Consider the following 19,335-nt stretch of genomic DNA (forward strand, 5'->3'; position numbering starts at 1 on the left):
ACTGAAACAGTAAGACAGACCTTTGAGTCAAGAAACACTGCCGTAACCTGACATGTTGCCCCCTCTTCCTCCTGCGCAACCAGGAACTTTGCTGGTAGAACTGGTTCCTTCTTGCTCTGCATTGGTCATAGTTGAGTCTTTATTGATGTTTGGATTGGAGGGGCTACTGTCCTCAAAACATTTGAAAAGGATCGTTAAGATGTTTGAAAGTTTAGTAAGATCAAGTTTTAGTCTTTAACTGATGATTAATCACTCAACTGTCAAACCTAGGATTAGTGGTTTATTTTAAACTGAATTTTCTCCTTTTTTTCCCTCTCTTCCTCTTGCTGTCTTTGAGGCAGAGTTGTTGTTTTTGTTGTTTTTCTCAAGTGTGGTATCAGAATCATCTGAGTGATTTATTTAAAGTACATTCCTGGACCCCATCCCAGACCTGCAGAATCTCAGTTTCTAAGAGTGGGGCCCCAGAACTTTGCCTGTTTAAGAAGTGCCACAAGTGCTTATCTTATAACTTTATGGTGGTGAATTCGGTCTGAAGGGAGAAATGACTCCTTTATATAGCTTACTTTTCTATACTTTGAGTGTGTCCAGAAGTCTCTTAATAGTCTTTGCAAAAGTTATGTCTTTTAGATGTGTTGTATAAAGTGTAAAATAGAACTGTTTAAATTCAAAATTCCCTTGATCTGATGCGCTTTGTTTTCTCATTAACCCTTCCCCTCCACTACCCTCATCCCAGGAAAGCACAGGAGAGCCAGAAGGAGATGAAACTGTTGCTGGATATGTACCGCTCTGCCCCAAAGGAGCAGAGAGACAAGGTTCAGCTGATGGCAGCAGAGAAGAAGTCTAAGGCAGAGGTAACCTGGTCTGCTGTTAACTGTCATTCTGATCAAAATCATATGTGGGATTTTCATATACACTTCTGAAGGTTGTGGTTTCTTTACCTTTAAAGTTAGTGTTTAAAACTTTGCAGCATTTTCTTCCCTTTTGAAGACCATCTAAAATAGAGATTTCCAGATTTTCCATCAGAAAATTATGGGGAATAGTTTTTAAACTTTTTGCTCCCCTATTTGCCATATAAATCATGGTAATACTGACTTTCTTCTGATTACTTTTTGAAAGAATGCCTTATGCTTTTAAAATTTGGGAGCCTAGAAAAGAAGGGTGAAATTACTATTTTAAAGGAAAGTACATCTGCGGTTCTCCAGAATGCTGCTTATAGAAGCATGTGATTTTGGAATGGAGTGGTATTAAAGCAGGGCTGTGATGTAGCACACTAGTGTATCATTTGTCTCCTTGCACCATTCTGTAAAGGTTCTTTTGGTGTTTATGGGTCCTCTATCTATGCACAGATTTAATTGATTTTTGAAATTGTGTGACAGCTTTTTTGTTTCTCTTTTTGTGTGATTCCTTTCCTCCTATAGTTGGAAGATTTAAGACAAAGACTCAAGGATCTGGAGGATAAGGAGAAAAAAGAGAATAAGAAAATGGCTGATGAAGATGCCTTAAGGAAGATCCGGGCAGTAGAGGAGCAGATAGAATACCTCCAGAAGAAGCTGGCCATGGCCAAGCAGGTGGGCGTACTTTCTTTATTTAAGGAGACTTTTAAAGGAAGTTTTGCTTTTTACGTAAGTAATTGACAGTGAAATTTGCCCTGTCATTCCAGTTTTTTTTTTTTTTTTGGTTAATTTTTTTTTTCTCTTATGTATTTGTTTGTTTGTTTTTGCATTGAAGTCTCTCATCATTCAGTTACTTTGTTTGGTGTATTTGAGAGGAAGGAAATTTACTCTTATTTTCAGATGGATAGCCAGTTGTTCAGAAACTGTTTATTGAGGAATCTGTCTTTTTTCTGCTGATCTGGAATCAGGGGATGTAATGAATATATAAAATTTTATGTGAAATTTTATGTGAAACTAAGAAATATATGTTCCCCAAATAGTTTACAAATAAATAACTCATGTGTTAACTGTGGTAGTTCCTGAGTCACAGCACTGTAGAGACTTGTCCCCTTCTCAAAGGAACATATATTTCTTTATTTTTAAGTCCCAATGAATTTACTAACATGCCAAAAATGGTTAGAACAATCATAAGAGCTGAAGTCGCTCAGTCGTGTCCAACTCTTTGCGACCCCGTGGGCTGTAGCCCCCCAGGCTCCTCGGTCCAAGGGATTTTCTGGGCCTGAATACTGAAGTGGGTTGCCATTTCCTTCTCCAGGGGATCTTCCCGACCCAGGGATCAAACCCGGGTCTCCCGCATTGTAGGCAGACGCTTTACCGTCTGAGCTACCAGGGAAGCCCTAGATATATCTGTATAAATAGACTGAAGTACACATGGGTGTTTAATATGTGTGAGAAAAAGAGTTTTAACTCAACAGAATAAAGGAAGATAATTAAACGTGGTAGGGCAAAAACATAATAATATTGGAAAGAAGGTGGACATATATTTGAACACTCTACATATTCTAGGATAACTCCCAAATGGAACATATATGTATGTTATATAAATGTAAGTATATAAACATATATATATGTTATATATAGTGCTAAAGAAATCCATAAAAGAGCCAGAAGAAAACAGATAAGTTTTTTTTTTCATTTGAAGTGGAGAAGACCTTTTTAACTAGTAATAATAGCTTAAAAAAATGAAAGGGTGATAATTTTGACTTATGGAAAAAAATCACAGAAAACTTCTATGTGGTGGCAAAGCCAAAGGATAAATGACAAACAGGAAAAATATGTTTCTAACTCTTCATAAAAAGGCTTATCTTTTTAATATACAAAAAATTTCCCCAAAAATGATAGGGAAGAAAACTCAAAAACCCAATAGAATAGGCACAGGATATGAATGGGGCTTCTCTGGTGGCTCAGCAGTAAAGAACCTGCCTGGTAATGCAGGAGATGTGGGGTTGATTCTGGGTTGGGAAGATTCCCTGGAGAAGGAAATGGCCACCTACTCCAGTATTCTTGCCTGGGAAATCCTGTGGACAGAGGAGCCTGATGGGCTATAGTTGGACACAACTTAGCAACTAAACAACAACAACAACAAAGATATGAATAATTCACAGAAAAACAAATGGCTCATAAACGTATGAAAAGATGCTCGTAATTTATAATTAGATAAATGTAGACTAAAACTGTTTTTATATACTGTTCTGCACTTATCAGATTGTTATGAAACTTAGATGTTTTCAGTATGTTGGAAAGTCTATAGATTACAGTTAGTATTATAATTGTGGGAAAGTATGAGAAAATATGAGATTGCATGGTGGGAATTTTCTTACCAACTCCTACTTGATCAGTTTGCTAGATAACGATTTGTATAATTTTTGTCTGCCTCAGCTCACTTCAAATACAGATCAACTAGTGAGTATCAGGCTAATAATCAGTGCCAGTGGTTTCAGACAACAAGGCTTCTTCTGTATTCCTCAGTTCAGTTCAGTTGTCAGTTGTGTCCGACTCTTTGCGACCCCATGAACCGCAGCATGCCAGGCCTCCCTGTCCATCACCAACTCCCGGAGTCTTCCCAAACTCATGTCCTTTGAGTCGGTGATGCCATTCAACCATCTCATCCTCTTTCGTCCCCTTCTCCTCCTGCCCTCAATCTTTCCCAGCATCAGGGTCTTTTCAAAATGAGTCAGCTTTTCGCATCAGGTGGCCAAAGTATTGGAGTTTCAGCTTCAGCATCAGTCCTTCCAATGCACACCCAGAACTGATCTCCTTTAGGATGGACTGGTTGGATCTCCTTGCAGTCCAAGGGACTCTCAAGAGTCTTCAACACCACAGTTCAAAAGCATCAATTCTTTCGTGCTCAGCTTTCTTTATAGTCCAGCTCTCACCATCCATACATGACTACTGGAAAAACCATAGCCTTGACTAGACGGACCTTTGTTGACAAAGTAATGTCTCTGCTTTTTAACATGCTGTTTAGGTTGGTCTGTATTCCTAGTGACTAAGAACTAAGCTTCTTAAAAACTGTCTCTCCCTGTCACTTGGTTATTTCCAGATTAATAGTCGACATGTTTAATTTCCTGTGTGCACTTCTTTGGAGTTAGAAGATTTTATTAAAATGAAGCTTCTTCTTTCTTATTTTAGGAAGAAGAAGCTCTCCTCTCTGAGATGGATGTCACAGGTCAGGCCTTTGAAGATATGCAGGAGCAAAATATCCGTTTGATGCAGCAACTGAGGGAGAAGGATGATGCAAACTTCAAGCTCATGTCAGAGCGTATCAAGTCCAATCAGATCCATAAGCTGCTGAAAGAAGAGAAGGAGGAACTGGCAGACCAAGTTTTGACTCTGAAGACTCAGGTAACTAGAATGAATAAAGCTTTCCAGAATCCTGTTGAAATAGGGCATTTTCAACGTGAAAATACATATAAAAGGATAATTATTGTGGCACTTTTTATATAGTAGGAAAAAAACCCTAAAAACTAATGTACATGATTAGTGTATTGGTAAATAAATTATACATCCATACAGAGGAGTACAATGAGCTGTTTAAACAAATGTGAATCTGCCAATATAGAAAATTGTCTAAAATATATCACTAAGGGATTCATTTGTTTATGTATCTTGTGTTAAAAATGTGTATGTCTTTTGTGTGTGTTCCGTGTATCTTGAAAACTTCTGGACGGCTGCATGAAAAATAGTAAGAGTGGCTCTGTGATTACCTCTGAATGTCAGGATGAGAAATTGCTGTAGTCTTGCATGTAATTCAAAAGGTTTATGGATAGAATTAGTATTAGCTCGAGATTTCTAAAGAGCTTCTTTTATGGACCTGTGGATTAACAGAGCTTAGTCAGTTTTTTTTTTTCCCCCTCTCTTTGCTGTTTGTGTTAAAATGTGACTTTCTTTTTCTGAGGTTGATGCCCAGTTACAGGTAGTGAGGAAGCTGGAGGAGAAGGAGCACCTATTACAGAGCAACATCGGCACAGGGGAGAAGGAGCTGGGTCTCAGGACCCAGGCCTTAGAGATGAATAAACGCAAGGTATGGTGGGCATTACTCTGTGGTCTAACGTGATGATTAGTCTTCAGACAAACAAATAAGTATGACACTGGTGAAATTGCAGGTTTGCTTTATTCCTTGGGCTTGGGTTCATATTTTTTTCTCACTGCAAACAAGTGGTGATGAGGTGTTACTTATACATCCCTCATAGGCAATGGAGGCAGCCCAGCTTGCAGATGACCTCAAAGCACAGTTGGAGATGGCTCAGAAGAAGCTCCACGATTTTCAGGATGAGATTGTAGAGAACAGTGTCACCAAAGAAAAAGATATGTTCAATTTCAAACGGGCCCAGGTCAGTTGTTTTTTCTTCCCTTTTTGCCTTTTAGGGGTTTTCTGGGCTCTGAAGTGACATGTTTTAAGAGTCAGTGATCTGTTGTATGCAACTTCCTACTTAACTCCTTGACTGACAAGAGTTTATTTTCTTCACTGAAAATTATCCCTAAAGCCTATCATGGTGCCTACCACGTAATGGCTGTGGAATCAGTACTTATTTATTTAAATGAATGAGTTAGTGAAATCATAAAGAATTATCAGTAAAAAAATTTAGAGAATTTTAAAGTTCTACAATCTTTGTTTTTTTGCATCACCTACTGTTTCTTAGGATGCCTTTCTATCGTTTACAGTTGTAAATCTGAAAATTTTAATCCAGTCTATCTTCAGCTTAAAATAATTGCCTTCAAATAAAGTGGCCTATCAAGTTTTCATCATCTTCCTTTTTTAAAAAATTTAATCCCTCTAAACTCTTCGACTGGATTTTCACAGAACTGAATTGACTGCACTTAGATACAACTGAAGTTTGGTGATGTGGTTATGGTTGCTTGCTTGTCATTTGTAATTCTCTACATTCTTAGGCGATAATTAGACATGAAAGGACAGAAAGTCCTTTCTTTCTACAGCAGAAAGTTCAAGTTGGAGCCGGTAATTTTTCTCACAAATGGCAGGTCTGGGGGGAGTAACAGTTACACTCTCCCATCACAGGAGGACATCTCTAGACTTCGAAGGAAGCTGGAGACCACGAAGAAACCAGACAACGTACCCAAGTGTGATGAGATTCTGATGGAAGAGATCAAGGACTACAAGGTTAGTGATTTGTCTGTGTCTATGTGTGTGTATGTGTTTGTTAAGGCCTACTAACAGATTAGAGGAATAAATACTGAACTTCTTTATGTGAAAGTAACCAGAGAATGGTTTATTCTGGTAGTGGGGTGGGGGTTGGTGCTGTTATTATCTTAGTGCTCAGTGGATTTTCTTATTGTTTGCTTCTACATGAGCCATTTGGGTCATAAACCTTTATGGTTGCTCTGACTCTGATTCCTTTTTTTTCCTAGGCACGCCTGACCTGTCCATGTTGCAACATGCGTAAAAAGGATGCTGTACTTACCAAGTGCTTTCACGTTTTCTGCTTCGAGTGTGTGAAGACCCGCTATGATACCCGCCAGCGCAAATGTCCCAAGTGTAACGCTGCCTTTGGTGCCAACGATTTCCATCGCATCTACATAGGTTGATCCAAGCCAGGAGAAGAGGGGCAGGCTCCGTAGGCACTTAGTCATTAACCACCGAACTGCTGCCTCCCCTCTCCTTGACTGTCATCCACAGGGCAGTGTTTCTGTCAACTCCCTTTCCTTCACAGACTGTGTCCAGGTTCTCCTTGCTAATACTTTGATGACTTCGGCTGGGGGAAAGGATTGATAATGCCAGTCTTGGGTTTTAGAATGAATTAGAAACAAACAACTTTTGGCTTCCCCACCCACTTTATCTCCTATTTTTAGACTTTGCAACCTCTTCTTCAGGCTCCCTGGGTAACCTTGGATTGTCCATTCCTCCTGAAGAAGTCAAATTGGTATTTTTGACACTGAGAAGGAGACAAGGAAGAATGGAGATATGTGGCTTCTTGCAGTGGGCAGTGATCTTTTAGAAATAAGCTATCTGCAGGTCTGAGCGGTACTCGATCTGGACAGTAAACTTCTTGTAAACTTGGATTATAAAATGATATCTTCATGCTCCTTATTCCTGTTTGAAGCCTTAATGAAATTTATGTCCAGGATGAGTCAGCCCACCTCCTGTTCACTAGCTGAGTAATTTGTTAAGGTCAACTGACTTCCTTGTTATAGTTATTTAAGTTTGGATGTTCTGCTCATCAATGTCTTTAAATTTCTTGAGGCCAGAATGATTTCAAATACTATAGCCCCCTTTCATCTTATAATGAAATCAAGATGGGAAAGGCTGGGGCACAGGACTGAGATGGTGAAGAGATCCACTGGGTATTCTGGGAACTTGATGCAGAGAGGCCTTGGTGAGCTATGAATTCCTCTCATCTGCCTCTCCACAGGGGTGGTTATGACTCCTGTTTTCAGAAAATTCTATGTAATGTTTCCATAGGACTTTATACTCCACAAGCTTCAATTAAAGCAGGATTCAGTTTGCTTTTGTGTTCATGTTTTCCTTTGAAATTTTTATATTTGTCATTATTAGTTGATTTTCTACCTGCTGTTTTAGAATTAAATTCTCTTGAACAGAAATAATCAACTGAGATTAAAAGGCTAGCTGTGTTTAAACTATTTTGTTCTGTGATTAATTGAAGCACTTTTCTCCTGGTTGTTTTATTGAGATTGTTCTGGGGAGGGGTTATGCCTAAAAGATGGTTCATTTGACTATTTAGTTCTCTTCCATAGTTTATTATGGGAGTAAGACATTGTGATTTGTTTTCCAGAAGGTATCAGGCTACCTGACACTTTAGTTTGAGAGTTCTTGAATGATAAATTTTATGGTAACCAGCAAACCAGAGGTTTTTTTATGTCTCTGGTAAGGGGTTGTGTAAAATCCTTCTCGATCACCACATGTCCTAGAAGATGGGTAAGGGCAAATTCCATGTCCTTTTGTGGTCACTATCTAATCAGCAGGACTTGCGATTAGTTCCAGACTCATGTGGAATGGGTTAAGAAACTGAGTCTGAGGAATTTTACAGTGTCATCAAAGAGGTCATGGGCCCCTCAATCTCCCCATCCCCCTTCCCAACACACACACAGAGCCAGAAGGAGGTCCGGCCCTGCTCCCGGGTACGTGGTGCATTTGTGTTCATTAATAGGGCACTTTCCCCTTGCTGTTCTCTTAATAGAGCAAGTGGGAGCATAAGTTTGTTGGAAGGAGAGCAAGACAGCTTACTTGGGCAGGTAGCAGTTTGGGTTTGGATATTAACTGTTTATAATGCTTAGCTAGGAAAGCCAGCTGCCCAGCATCAGGGGACCACGGAGCCTGTGGAATGTTGTGAAAGAAACTGCTAGTCTCATGGGAAGCTGGATTTAGGGGAAGTTCCTCTAGCTGGAAAGAGCAGGGAGCCTCCAGTCCCAACTAGCTTGATGTCCAGGCAACACAGGAGGAGCTCTTAATGTCATTTTCATATAATGATCCAAAACTGGTGATTTGGGGCATTCTAGCTTCTCATTGGGAAAGAGGTCATTGAGTGGGCTTCAGGAATACCCACAAATTTTATACCAAATTCTGTTTGTGTTGTGTCTGCATTTTTCACAGCTTTTTTCAGATCCTTAAAGGATCTTAATTTCTTAAGGGAATTTTGAAACTTAACAAATCCCCAAAAGGCTAAGAATCACTGTTCTACATCCATAAGAGTTTTTTATGTCATGACTATAAATGTCAATATCAAAGATTGTAGCATACGTTTTAGAGACCCTCTTTTTTAAAAAAAACAAACCCACCTTTCAAGTCTTCTGGAGATGGTCTTTTGTTCTTTTTTCCTTTAGTTTTTCAACCTTGGAAATTGCTGTGGCAATTTGGACCAAAATCAGGGTTGATGTGCTCTAAGGCATATGACTGCAAGTCTTGGGAGGGTCCTACCTTCTTACCTCCTCTAAGGGTCTTTTTCAAAGGTGTTTGGCTGTTTCTGCTAGCGATTGCATTCTTACATGAATTTCCACTGAGATTCCTTGGTTTGTTTGTATTGTCTGGCCAGATCCACAGGCATCTTTGGATGCCACTCGAGTGGTGAGTCTGATTTGTTACCACAGGGATTCATGGGAAGATTCCAGACAATCCACAAGTGACCACTGTCTTCTTTTAGACCTATGGGGATGGTGATGATGGAAGGAAGCTATCTGCTGCTCTTGTCTATTTCTATAGTCATTGGTGGTGTGGAATGTCTAAACCTTTACCCTGAAGATTTTCCCTGAGGACTGTTAATTGATAACCCAAGTATGGATGGCTCTGTCGAAAAGTTTTGACTAGTTCTTATCACAAAGGCAATCTGACTGACATAACACAGCTACACTGAGAGTATGTAGAAAACTGGTAGGTTGTGTATATGTTGGACTGGGTTTACATGGTAGGAAACCCCTGGCATGGAAATCACTTCAATTTTCCTAGATCTCTATCTAGTTGTTCCACCACAAGAAAGCATTAAGCTTTACTTCCTGGGGATTTCTGCCCAAGTTTGGTCTCCTTCTAACATTAGGTGTTAATGTCTTATGTATAACATATTTCACAGTTAAGTTAGGATACGGAAAGGACAGTGTTTCAATAATCCTTCCCAATATCCAGCAGAGGACCTGGCACATAACACTCAGCAGAGATTTGCATGATTAAGTTAATTCAGCTCCATGTTTCTGATAACAAATCTCCAGAAGTCTGTTTTATTGGCCTAATGAGTGAATTCAAACATTCCTTTTTTTCCATCCGCTTTATGGAAACAACCTTTCCTCATATATTTAAGCAATACTTCAAATCTAAATTACCCTAAAACACATGATTGCATTTTAAATTTCATTTGTGGTAATAACAAAAGGAATTATAGTGAATTCTGAAACTGATACCTCTGTTGGAGGCAACCCATGATAGCAAGGGCTTCTCTAACTGTAGATTAGCCCTTTTTGAGGGACGTTTTAGACAAAATTGGAACCATAGCATATTCATATTCGTGTAACAGTGATTTGCTCTGAGGGTTCTAGAATGCTGAAATCTATGCCGTGTAATGATCTGAAAGCTCAGGTGTGGGAGTTGAAAGGGGACTTCAAACCATGTTCTTAGTTTAGAGATGAAACAGTTCCCATTCTGCTACTAATCAAAATGTGACAATCAGACTTCCATCCACTGTTTTTCTTTCACCCTAGGTGGAAACCTGTACTACTAGAATGTTTGTGATCAAGGAGATAATAAGTGAAAATACTTTCTGTGTCTTTTTGGAAGTCTTTCTGAAGACATATAAAGCCAGTGTATTTATCCTTGATAGTTCTAATTTGAATAGGGTCTCTTTGCCACACCCTATTCCCTGGTTCAGTGAGTTCCCATAGCAATTTGTTCTGGAGTAGAATTGAACCAGAGGATCTTAGATTTCTCCTTGCTCACCTAACCCATTTATGTATTTGTGAAGTGCTTATTGTGATTCCAGGCACTATACCTAATATGACTTGGGTGAGTACGAACCTGCTGCTTAGCAAGTTACTTTAGGTCTCTCTGCTTCAGATTCTTCATCTATAAAACAATAATTACTTTAAAGGATTGTTTTTGAGGATAAAATGAGATGATACATACAAAACATTTAGCACAGCACCTGGCACCTAGTAAGTCCTCAAAACAGCATTTTGCAGATAAAGTAATTGAGAGGTCAATTTTTCTTTCTTCTACATTTTTTATTTCTAGGAAAAACAAAAGTGACATTTTCTTTGGAATCTAGGCCATGTGTATTTATCTGTGTCTGTCTTGAAGTCTACTTGTTGAGGTTAACTGATGGTCATGGCCCAGTCACTCTGGAACATCAGAAAGTTAACTCCATCTGCTCACTGCCCTACAGACAGATGAAATGCATGTGAATGACAGCCAGTTCCACCTAGAGGTGAGGAGCCTGATCTTGCCCCAGATCCCTTTCAGCTTAAAATCCTTTAATGGTTCCTATGGTCTTTGGGATACAAATTCAACTTAGCACAGTGATCTTACCTCTGCTTTTCTCTTTCTGGGCCTGTAGCTTGCCACTTACATTGTGCTTTATGTTTCTGTCATATTCAACTATTTGATGTTCTTAAATACCCTGATTGTCATAGTTTCCCAGCTCCACAACTGCACATGCTGTTTTTATTTTTTAACCTGGGATGACTGTTACTCTCCACTCAATTTTTCCACTGCACACATGACATGTAGACACACGTGGAAAGGTGTTTTCTTTGTTCCCGTAGTACCTGATGTGCATTTCATTTTTTTGGCCATGCTGCTTGACTTGTGGGATCTTAGTTCCCCGACCAGGGATTGAACCTGGGCCATCAGCAGAGAGAGCACAGAGCCCTAATCACTGGACCACCAGGGAAGTCCCCTAATATGCATTTATCAGTACACACCACGTTGTTTTCCCACTTTGTGTCTCCCCACCAGACTGAACTCCTTGGCATCTGAATCTGCTTTCTATCTTTCTGTCTCCGACAGCCAGCCCAATGCCTGGCTCAGAACAAGCACTCAAAATATGAACGACTGAATGATATAAAACAGACTTGGGTAAGTTGGTGGTTGAACTAGGTTATAGGTCTATATTTTTTCTAAGATTTGATTTAGGTAGCTCAGTTGGTTAAAAAAAAAAAAAATCACCTGCAATGCAGAGACCCAGGTTCGATCCCTGGGTTGGGAGGATCCCCTGGAAAAGGAAATGGCAACCCACTCCAGTATTCTTGTCTGAGAAATCTCGGACAGGAACCTGGCAGGCTATAGTTGGTGGGGTTGCAAAGAGTTGGACACAACTTAGTGTTAAAACACAAAAGATAGTGTGTGAAGAATGCATCTACCCAGTTAGCAGACACATGATGGCAAGTTTGCCAGCAGCAAATTGCAAAATATCTGAAACTGCAGGATTGCTGAGTGATCTGGAACTGAATTTGTACCAGTTCTTGATTGGACTAGAAAAACAAAAAGAAATCCCTGAAACAGTATTTCTGTGAGACTCAAGGGCTCTCATGTTGAGTTCACTGGACCATGGCAGGTGCAGTTACCACAGTAGCTTTCTGTGGAGCTGGGAGCCAGGCTGATGCATGGGCAGGTGGCTGTATGGTGGAAAGACTGGGGGAGAGGTGTTAGAAGACAAGGAAGTTGCAGGTGATAGTCAATATTCTGACACTATAGTATGGTTGCCCTAGAATTGCACTGCCTGCATATGAATCTCGCCCTACTTTTATTAGCTGTGGCAACTCATGGAATTCCCTCTTCGTCTTTCTATTTATAGACTAGAAGTCTAGTATACCTACTCTAGAGTACCAATCTCTTGAGGTTTTAATGAAGATTAAATGAGATCACAGTTTCTAAAATAGGTGCTCAATAAATGTCAGCTATTATAATGTCAATTTACAGGTTGTGAAAAGAGCAAATGAGAAGGTCTCTGAGATTAGAGACCATGCCCATCTTACTCACAATTGTGTCTCTAGCACCTGGCACATAAATACACGTTGTTTAGCAAATGTTTGTTGAATTAGTAAATGAGAGTGGTCAGGCAGTTTTTCAGAGCTCTCTTAGTATGGTGGCTTTCTCTAGGATGTGACTCTCCGACAAAGCTGTTTCAGTTTAACTTCATGGCACCAGGGCTCTGAGTTTGCACAGCATGTTTTGTGCCACTTGGAACTACACCAGAGACAAGCAGGAGTCACAGCACCACTGGGTCTCCTGCTGGGAAAGGGGCTGGGACCACGTCAACATTTGAGTCCCCAAAGACAATGCCAGCAGTACATCTGGAAGTGATGTTTCTATCTGAACATTTATTCCACAGTCATAGAAACTGAAGATGGAAAAGACCTGAGGACGTCTAGTCCATCCACGTGATTGTACAAGAAAAGTGGCTGGAGCAAAACAGCCTGTTCACTTCATGCTCACAAGACAGCAGTTCAGTCCTTCCTGGAGCGGAGCGATTGCAAACACGTTAAAGTGAAAGACACGATGCAAACACTCTTTACAAACCTTAAGAAAATACTTATAGGTACGTTATTTTCAGAAAACAGGAACTAAAAGAATAGGATTAGATGGACATGGGTGGGTGAAGAATAACTAAATGTGGCAGACTGATGGATAGAAATCAGTCCCTTCTGAGGACTGGATGAATTTTCTGGTTTGCCTATCAAAAATATGAGTGGGGAGGAAGAGAGGCTCTGTGTTTTTTTTCCTTCCGTTTTTATCCACACCAAGGAAGGGTTCACTAGCCCCGAGGCTCTACCAGACCCAGCATCAGCCCTGAGAAGTCTGTTGCCCAGATGGCATAGCTCTGTCCTGCTTGGCAGCTGCTCCACTTACCACTTATCTGGTGGGCACGGAAGCAGCGACTCCCGAATAAGGTTTGTGCAACAAGATCCGTGGATAATGGAGAGTCGCCCCCAGGCATGTTAAAAAGACTTCACCCGATTGGGTCCCTGTGGCTGCCTCACTTGTCTGGCCCAGACATTTCTTCCAACATGTCTTCAATTGTTGGAGGCATCCCCCTGCTCCTCCACCTTGGGCATCCAAACTCTAGAGCCCTTGTTTTCATTATTTACATGAACCAGTAGCCCCATCTGTCCCAACTCACCCAGTCCTATTCATTATATGCTTCCCGGGCCAGGAATTCCCCCTTGTAAACAGGGTCGGGTATGTGACAGTGGGCCTGTCATGTTCCTGGTTTCCCAACATCAGACCTTGGGAAAATTAGATCTGACCTCATGAAATAGGATCCACAGTAGGAGGCAAGTTAGAATCCCCTGCCTCTTTCCTCTTCACCAGAAAACTACCCTGCACCTGAAAACTTCTGATCTTTGTATTTCTTGAGCCTGTGGGGAGCTGAGAGAAGAGAGGTGGAGCAGAACAAGGAAGGAAGGTTTTCAGAGGACTCACCATTTCATGAAATCTTTTTACAAAATACAACACACTTTCACAAATTGCAAAACACTGGTCAATTACTACTGATAAAAATAATCATTGCTACTTAACATGAAGACTGCTTCATTTCACCACAAGCAACTATTCTTTGTTTTTCTTTGTCCAGAACATGGAGGCAATTCAAGCAATGCTGACAACAATAAGCCTGCTTTCAGCCCCTGCAGCTTCTGGCTGCATCCTGGCTGCAGTTTCGGCCACATAGTTCATCAGGAGATATTTGAGAAGCCATGCCCTGGTCATCTACTTTGTGGATGGGCAGGGTGGTCTGGCATGTTATCACCACTGCTCAGAATGCCTCAGGAGAGAAGCTTAAGGTAAACCTGATATACAAAAATCCAAACTTACAAAACAGATACATTAAGGGATAATTAATTGCATTACAAAAGGATTCTTTACAAAAGAATTCACCTCTGGGTTCCTTTAAGTAGCCAGCTTCTCAAGTAGTCAGAATCTGAGCTGAGTTATAAAAGTGTCCACGTACATCATTAGGAGCATGGCTATTACGTGAGTTGAGGTACACCTGTACGTCAGCCTTCCAGGCTGTGCAGAGGTTAGCAGTGCAGAGCGTGGTGGCAGAGTCTCGAGAGCATCCTTAGCTGTTGCAGGTGGGATTGGATCGCTAAGGGGCATAGTCTTCCAAAGGCGGCTGCAAACCTGCTTCTGGGTCTGGGGTGAGAACGTGGGAGGATGGGCATTTCAAAACAGAGTTGTCCTTTCTGTTTCCAGGGCTCACTGTCCCCTCATTGCTGAATGGTTTCATCTGTGACGTTGATGAAGTCTAACATTAGAAGAACCCTACCTCATCAGAATCTCTAAGCCTATATCCACCCCCAGGGGTTTCTCAGACAACTAACTAATTGCTCAAGTGTTATCTTACTTGCAGCTTGAAGTGTTATCTTTCCCTGGGGGCACTGGGCAGCTCTTGGCGGGAATTCAGGGATTGCATCCAAAAGTAGGGGAAGAAATTTTGCATTTAAGGAGCTTTTGCAATGATCTGCAACTTACAGAACATAGTGCTTGGCACAGTGCTCAGTCATTGTAGGTTTCAAATTGATTGGGATGGAGCAAAGACGATAAGCAGCTGAGAAAATAAAGCAAGTAATTGATAGACAAGGAAGTCTAGTCTGACACGGTGCCCTGGGGTGAGGATGGCTGTATGGACAGTGAATCAGCAGGTGTGTGCTGAAGATTTCTGAGAAGAGATCATAAAACTTTCTTCTCAATTCTCCCCATACCTTGGAACAGCCAAACTTCTAGAACAGTGTTTCTCAAAGAGTCATTTTTAGACCACATGTCAGTCACGTGGTGGTGTCAGTAACAGGAGGTTTCTGAGCCCACATCCACCCCCTTTCCCACCCCATCCTTTGGGGATGGGCCCTGGCAGTCAGCACCCTAATGAGATTGGGTGCTCAAACCCTAGGGGATTGAGAATTGTTCTATAGTGTCCATACTCCTTTCCCATTCTGCATGTCCAAGCCTTTGTACACTGGGAAAGGGGAAACCGCTTACTCCTATCAACCATTAGATAGGGTTTGGGGGAGAATCAGAGGGACCAATGCCTGTTCACAGTTTCTTACAGATGAGGGGGTATGAGGCTGCAAGACTGACTTGGTAGGGATCCATACAGATATGAAAAGTACAGGGCACATTCCTGAAAGCTTAAGCTTGTGATGTACACAGGCTTGAGGTTCATCTCTGGGAGTCCTACAGCTAAGACATAGGTGACTGCTGATCTGAGAACAGCCTAGTACATGGCTTGCAGAACATCTCCGTTAACCCACAGTACCAGCTCACATGTCCTATGCAGGCAGTTAGCAGGAATATCCCAGTCTCATCCTAAGGTCACAGCCTTGCCTTGTTTCTCTCTCTCTTTTGCTTTATAAAAGGCACACACTATAGTGTAGATGCTTAGCTAGAAGTAGAGCCCTATTCATTCCTTAGCAAACTTTTATTTTGTTCAAAAAGCATGGTGTACATTTTAATGCCTCATCTGCTCGTCCTCTTCCTGCTCACTGCATCTCTGTCCCCTTTCATAGTGGAACATGTAAACATGTTCCTACCCAATGTTAGGATGGTGTCAGAGATCCAGGATCTTTTAAAACCAGGGCTCTTGCCTGATCCAATCAGTCATCAGCCTGTAATATGAATGAGTTCAGCCGACTTTTCTAAGTACCCACCTCCCCATCCCAAGTGTCTCTAGCTCTTCCCTGGCTCCCCATGCAGACTGTGGGGACACATCTAGACTGGGGAGCTGTAGCAAAAGTCACAGCCCCGAATAACCCTGCTCTATATTAAGATTTGGAAAGGGAAAAGCTACCCACTCCAGTATTCTGGCCTAGAGAATTCCATGGACTGTATAGTCCACCGGGTCGCAAAGAGTCGGATGTGACTGAACGGCTTTCACTTTCATATACTTTCACTTTTCATAAACTTTCATGTTTAAAACCAACAACCCAAGAAGACACAGATATGGTTAACACTTTTATCTCTTATAGTTGATAGTGCACAGAATGGGCTAAAAACCAGAATTAGTAATGTGGCACCTGGTGAAAAGGTTAACAGGAGCTGGGGTTGTCTGGTTTTTCACAGATCCCTCACATGGCGTTTACTCCTGACTAAGATTCCTGCTCTGAAAAAAACACCTACCCAGGAGACCTAGGAATGAGCTTGAGAAGACTGACCACTGCTTTGCAGGTGAGGGAGAGCACACTTGACCTCTTAAGAAGACCCAAACCTCAGCTTCCCCCCACCTTGGTCAGTAGTTACAAAAGAGCATTACAAAGTGTCTCAAGGGCTCAGAGGAAGGCCAGGAAGTGAGAGAGCGGAGCAGCGTGGCCACTCAGGGCTCACAAGTTCGATTTGTCCTTTGATACTCTTCCAGCTCCGTTTTCCGGCTCACGGCCAGCTGCAGCTCCTGGCGGATCACCTGAATCTGCCTCTCCAGCTCCGACAGCTCTTGCATCACTGAGTTCCGAGCCCCGCTGTGGGAGTCTGCTTTCCCATTGGTGCTCAGCGAGGCAGGGAGCTCTCTTCTCCTTGGCGGGAGAGGAATGTCCTGGTGGGTCCGGATGCCCAGCTGGTGTGGTCCTCCCTCCTCATTAAAGATGTACTTTCGTCGATTGTCATGACTCAGATTGGAAGTATTCCACACGGTGAGGTGACGGGGCCCCACACTGGACCTAGGAAACCAAGAGACACTTTAGATTGGATGTCTTTAGATTTACTTCAGTTCTGCCCATCTTTCAGCTACTTCCTTGTGAATAATACAGAGCTGGATATGCAGATAGAGCTGGAGTCACAAAGCCATGGACAGACTACCTGCTGGGGCATCAGGGGGACAAAAGGAGTTCTTTTCAACTGAAGTTCAGCTTCTCAACTAGTCTCATGCTGCCCTGACGCTGGAATGGGTTTATCACCTGGGGGGCTGACGAACCAGGGTATGGCATGTTCTTTTATGAAGCACCTTAGATACTTTTCTATTCTCTTCCTGCCAGTGAGGCTCAGAAAGCCACACTGCATTGAAACAGTCTATGGCTATAAAGATGAGGCTTTGGTAGATGTGAAATTCTGTTTATTCAGCTGTTGGACTCTAAGCATGGTCCTGCTGGCAGACACTCTAATATGACTCATCCTTAGTCCCCTAGGACAACCCTGATGTTTACTAGTTGAGTTTGAGGAGAATAAAAGCATACGAGCTGCAGGTTTCAGCAAAAAGTGTCCCATTATAGAGATGACTTTGTGAGTTGAGAATGACAGCTGAGCTTTGAAACTTAATTAAAAAAAAATACCCAAGAAAGCCTCAAATTCTTGCTGGGATAATGAAAGTCAAAGAGAAATACATTTGCAGTCCTCTTTCAGGCTCCTCTTAAACCTGCTACCACCATCCCTGAGATGGCTGTAGACAGCAAAAGAGCTACTGATGGCTAGGTTCAGGAGGAAGGGGTCTGGTTTTTTAAATACACTGACAGCCAGATGCAGTGAGAAGAGTTTCTTGTTACAAGAACAGATTAGAGCCTTAAGCACATGACTGCTGATTTCTTCCAGCCTTGTTGAAGGAGGCGAAGGAGGAGGATTATGATGGCTTTTGCAGTCTACCACAGGGCAAAATAGAACAGAAACATTGTATTAAGTCCTTGTGTCTTTGTTCTCATCCATGTAACTGAATCAAGACTTTATTCCTGGACTCTTACTAACAAGAAGGAGAAGGGGAGGACCTGCAGTGGAAGGGGAAAAGGGAGAGATAAATGTTGATTCAGTTATGTGGACAAGAACAAAAACACAAGGACTTAATAGGGTGATCCTGTTTCATTTTGCCCTGTGGAAGATTGCGAAAGTAGTCATAATCCTTTGTTCTTCCTTTCATCCATATCCCTCTGTGATGTGACTTCACAGCTCATCCTTATCAAGGAGGGTTCAAGGGGAAAGTCTGTTTTCTCTTCCCCTTGAATTTGGCCTGGTCTCATGGCTTGTCCTGGCCAATAGAAAGTGGCAGAAGTGGCAGGTGGCAGTTCTAAGCCTCGCAAAAGCCTTCCACTGCCTCTCTCAGAACCCTGCTGCTCCAGTGGAACCAGTCCAGACTGGCCTGCTGGGTGATAACAGACCATCAGAGAGAGTCCCCAGACTCCCTGGTTGACCAGCTGAGGCCATCCTAAACCAGCCAGCTCTCTGTTTCTCCCTCCTTCCTCCCAAGCTGGCTGTAGGCAAAGGAGCAAATGTGGCCATGATCAGCCAAGTTTGACACAGAATGCACAGCTGACCCATAGATTCATAAGCAACTCACTGTTGTTTAAAACATTATGAGTTGAGACAATTTCTCTCACAGCAAAAATTGGCGATACATGCCCCCAGCCATTAAAACACAGAACACCTTCTAAGCCAATCTGCAGTTCTTTGACATTCCTCATGTTTTAAGTCTCATATAAATGAACAGGGGGCACTGTAACACAGGTTTCCTGTGTCCTGGGCTGGGTACAATTTTTATATTGAGCCCACTTACAGCTCCATTGACTTTATACCAGGTCAGAGGTATGGTTATAATTTTCCTCCTAGCCTTACGTTTTCCTTTCTTTCTTCAATTTTTTTCCTATTGAATTTGAATAATTTCAAAACAATCTTGCTATTGGTATGTGTTATTGTATATATGGTTTACGATTTGTATAACTTGAGGTGAGAGGAAAAAAGAAAAGAGGAGGTATATTGGAAATCCAGTGGAGTGAAGGACAGACCAAAATTAACACGAAATCACGTGCTGAATAAACTAAGGACTGTGTTTGTGTATATATATATATATAGTCTTGTGTATGTATATATATATAGTCTTTTGCAATATCTACTTTTTTCTTCTGCTTTAAGTAAAAAAGGAGCAATATCTATTCATGCCATGGCCCCCAACTTTCTCCAGGCCTTTCCTCAAACCCATGTGTTAGTAATTCATTCATTTATCTATTATTGTATTTA

The 19,335-nt window shown here is 41.7% G+C and overlaps 2 protein-coding genes across 2 annotated transcripts in view; one reads left to right on the forward strand and one right to left on the reverse strand.

Moving 5' to 3' along the window:
• Nucleotides 1-7,553, forward strand: part of RNF20 (ring finger protein 20) — a 45,065-nt gene extending 37,512 nt beyond the window's left edge. Inside the window, exons 14-20 of the mRNA XM_043453359.1 lie at nt 734-851; nt 1,419-1,568; nt 4,086-4,298; nt 4,852-4,977; nt 5,147-5,287; nt 5,974-6,075; nt 6,324-7,553. Coding sequence (XP_043309294.1) covers nt 734-851; nt 1,419-1,568; nt 4,086-4,298; nt 4,852-4,977; nt 5,147-5,287; nt 5,974-6,075; nt 6,324-6,500 — 1,027 coding nt within the window. The 3' untranslated portion in view covers nt 6,501-7,553. The remainder of the gene's footprint in view (nt 1-733; nt 852-1,418; nt 1,569-4,085; nt 4,299-4,851; nt 4,978-5,146; nt 5,288-5,973; nt 6,076-6,323) is intronic.
• Nucleotides 7,554-16,352: 8,799 nt separating this feature from the next.
• Nucleotides 16,353-19,335, reverse strand: part of GRIN3A (glutamate ionotropic receptor NMDA type subunit 3A) — a 189,472-nt gene continuing 186,489 nt past the window's right edge. Inside the window, exon 9 of the mRNA XM_043453623.1 lies at nt 16,353-17,057. Coding sequence (XP_043309558.1) covers nt 16,718-17,057 — 340 coding nt within the window. The 3' untranslated portion in view covers nt 16,353-16,717. The remainder of the gene's footprint in view (nt 17,058-19,335) is intronic.

Source organism: Cervus canadensis, chromosome 30, assembly GCF_019320065.1.
Source record: "Cervus canadensis isolate Bull #8, Minnesota chromosome 30, ASM1932006v1, whole genome shotgun sequence".
Classification (NCBI taxonomy): Eukaryota; Metazoa; Chordata; class Mammalia; order Artiodactyla; family Cervidae; genus Cervus; species Cervus canadensis.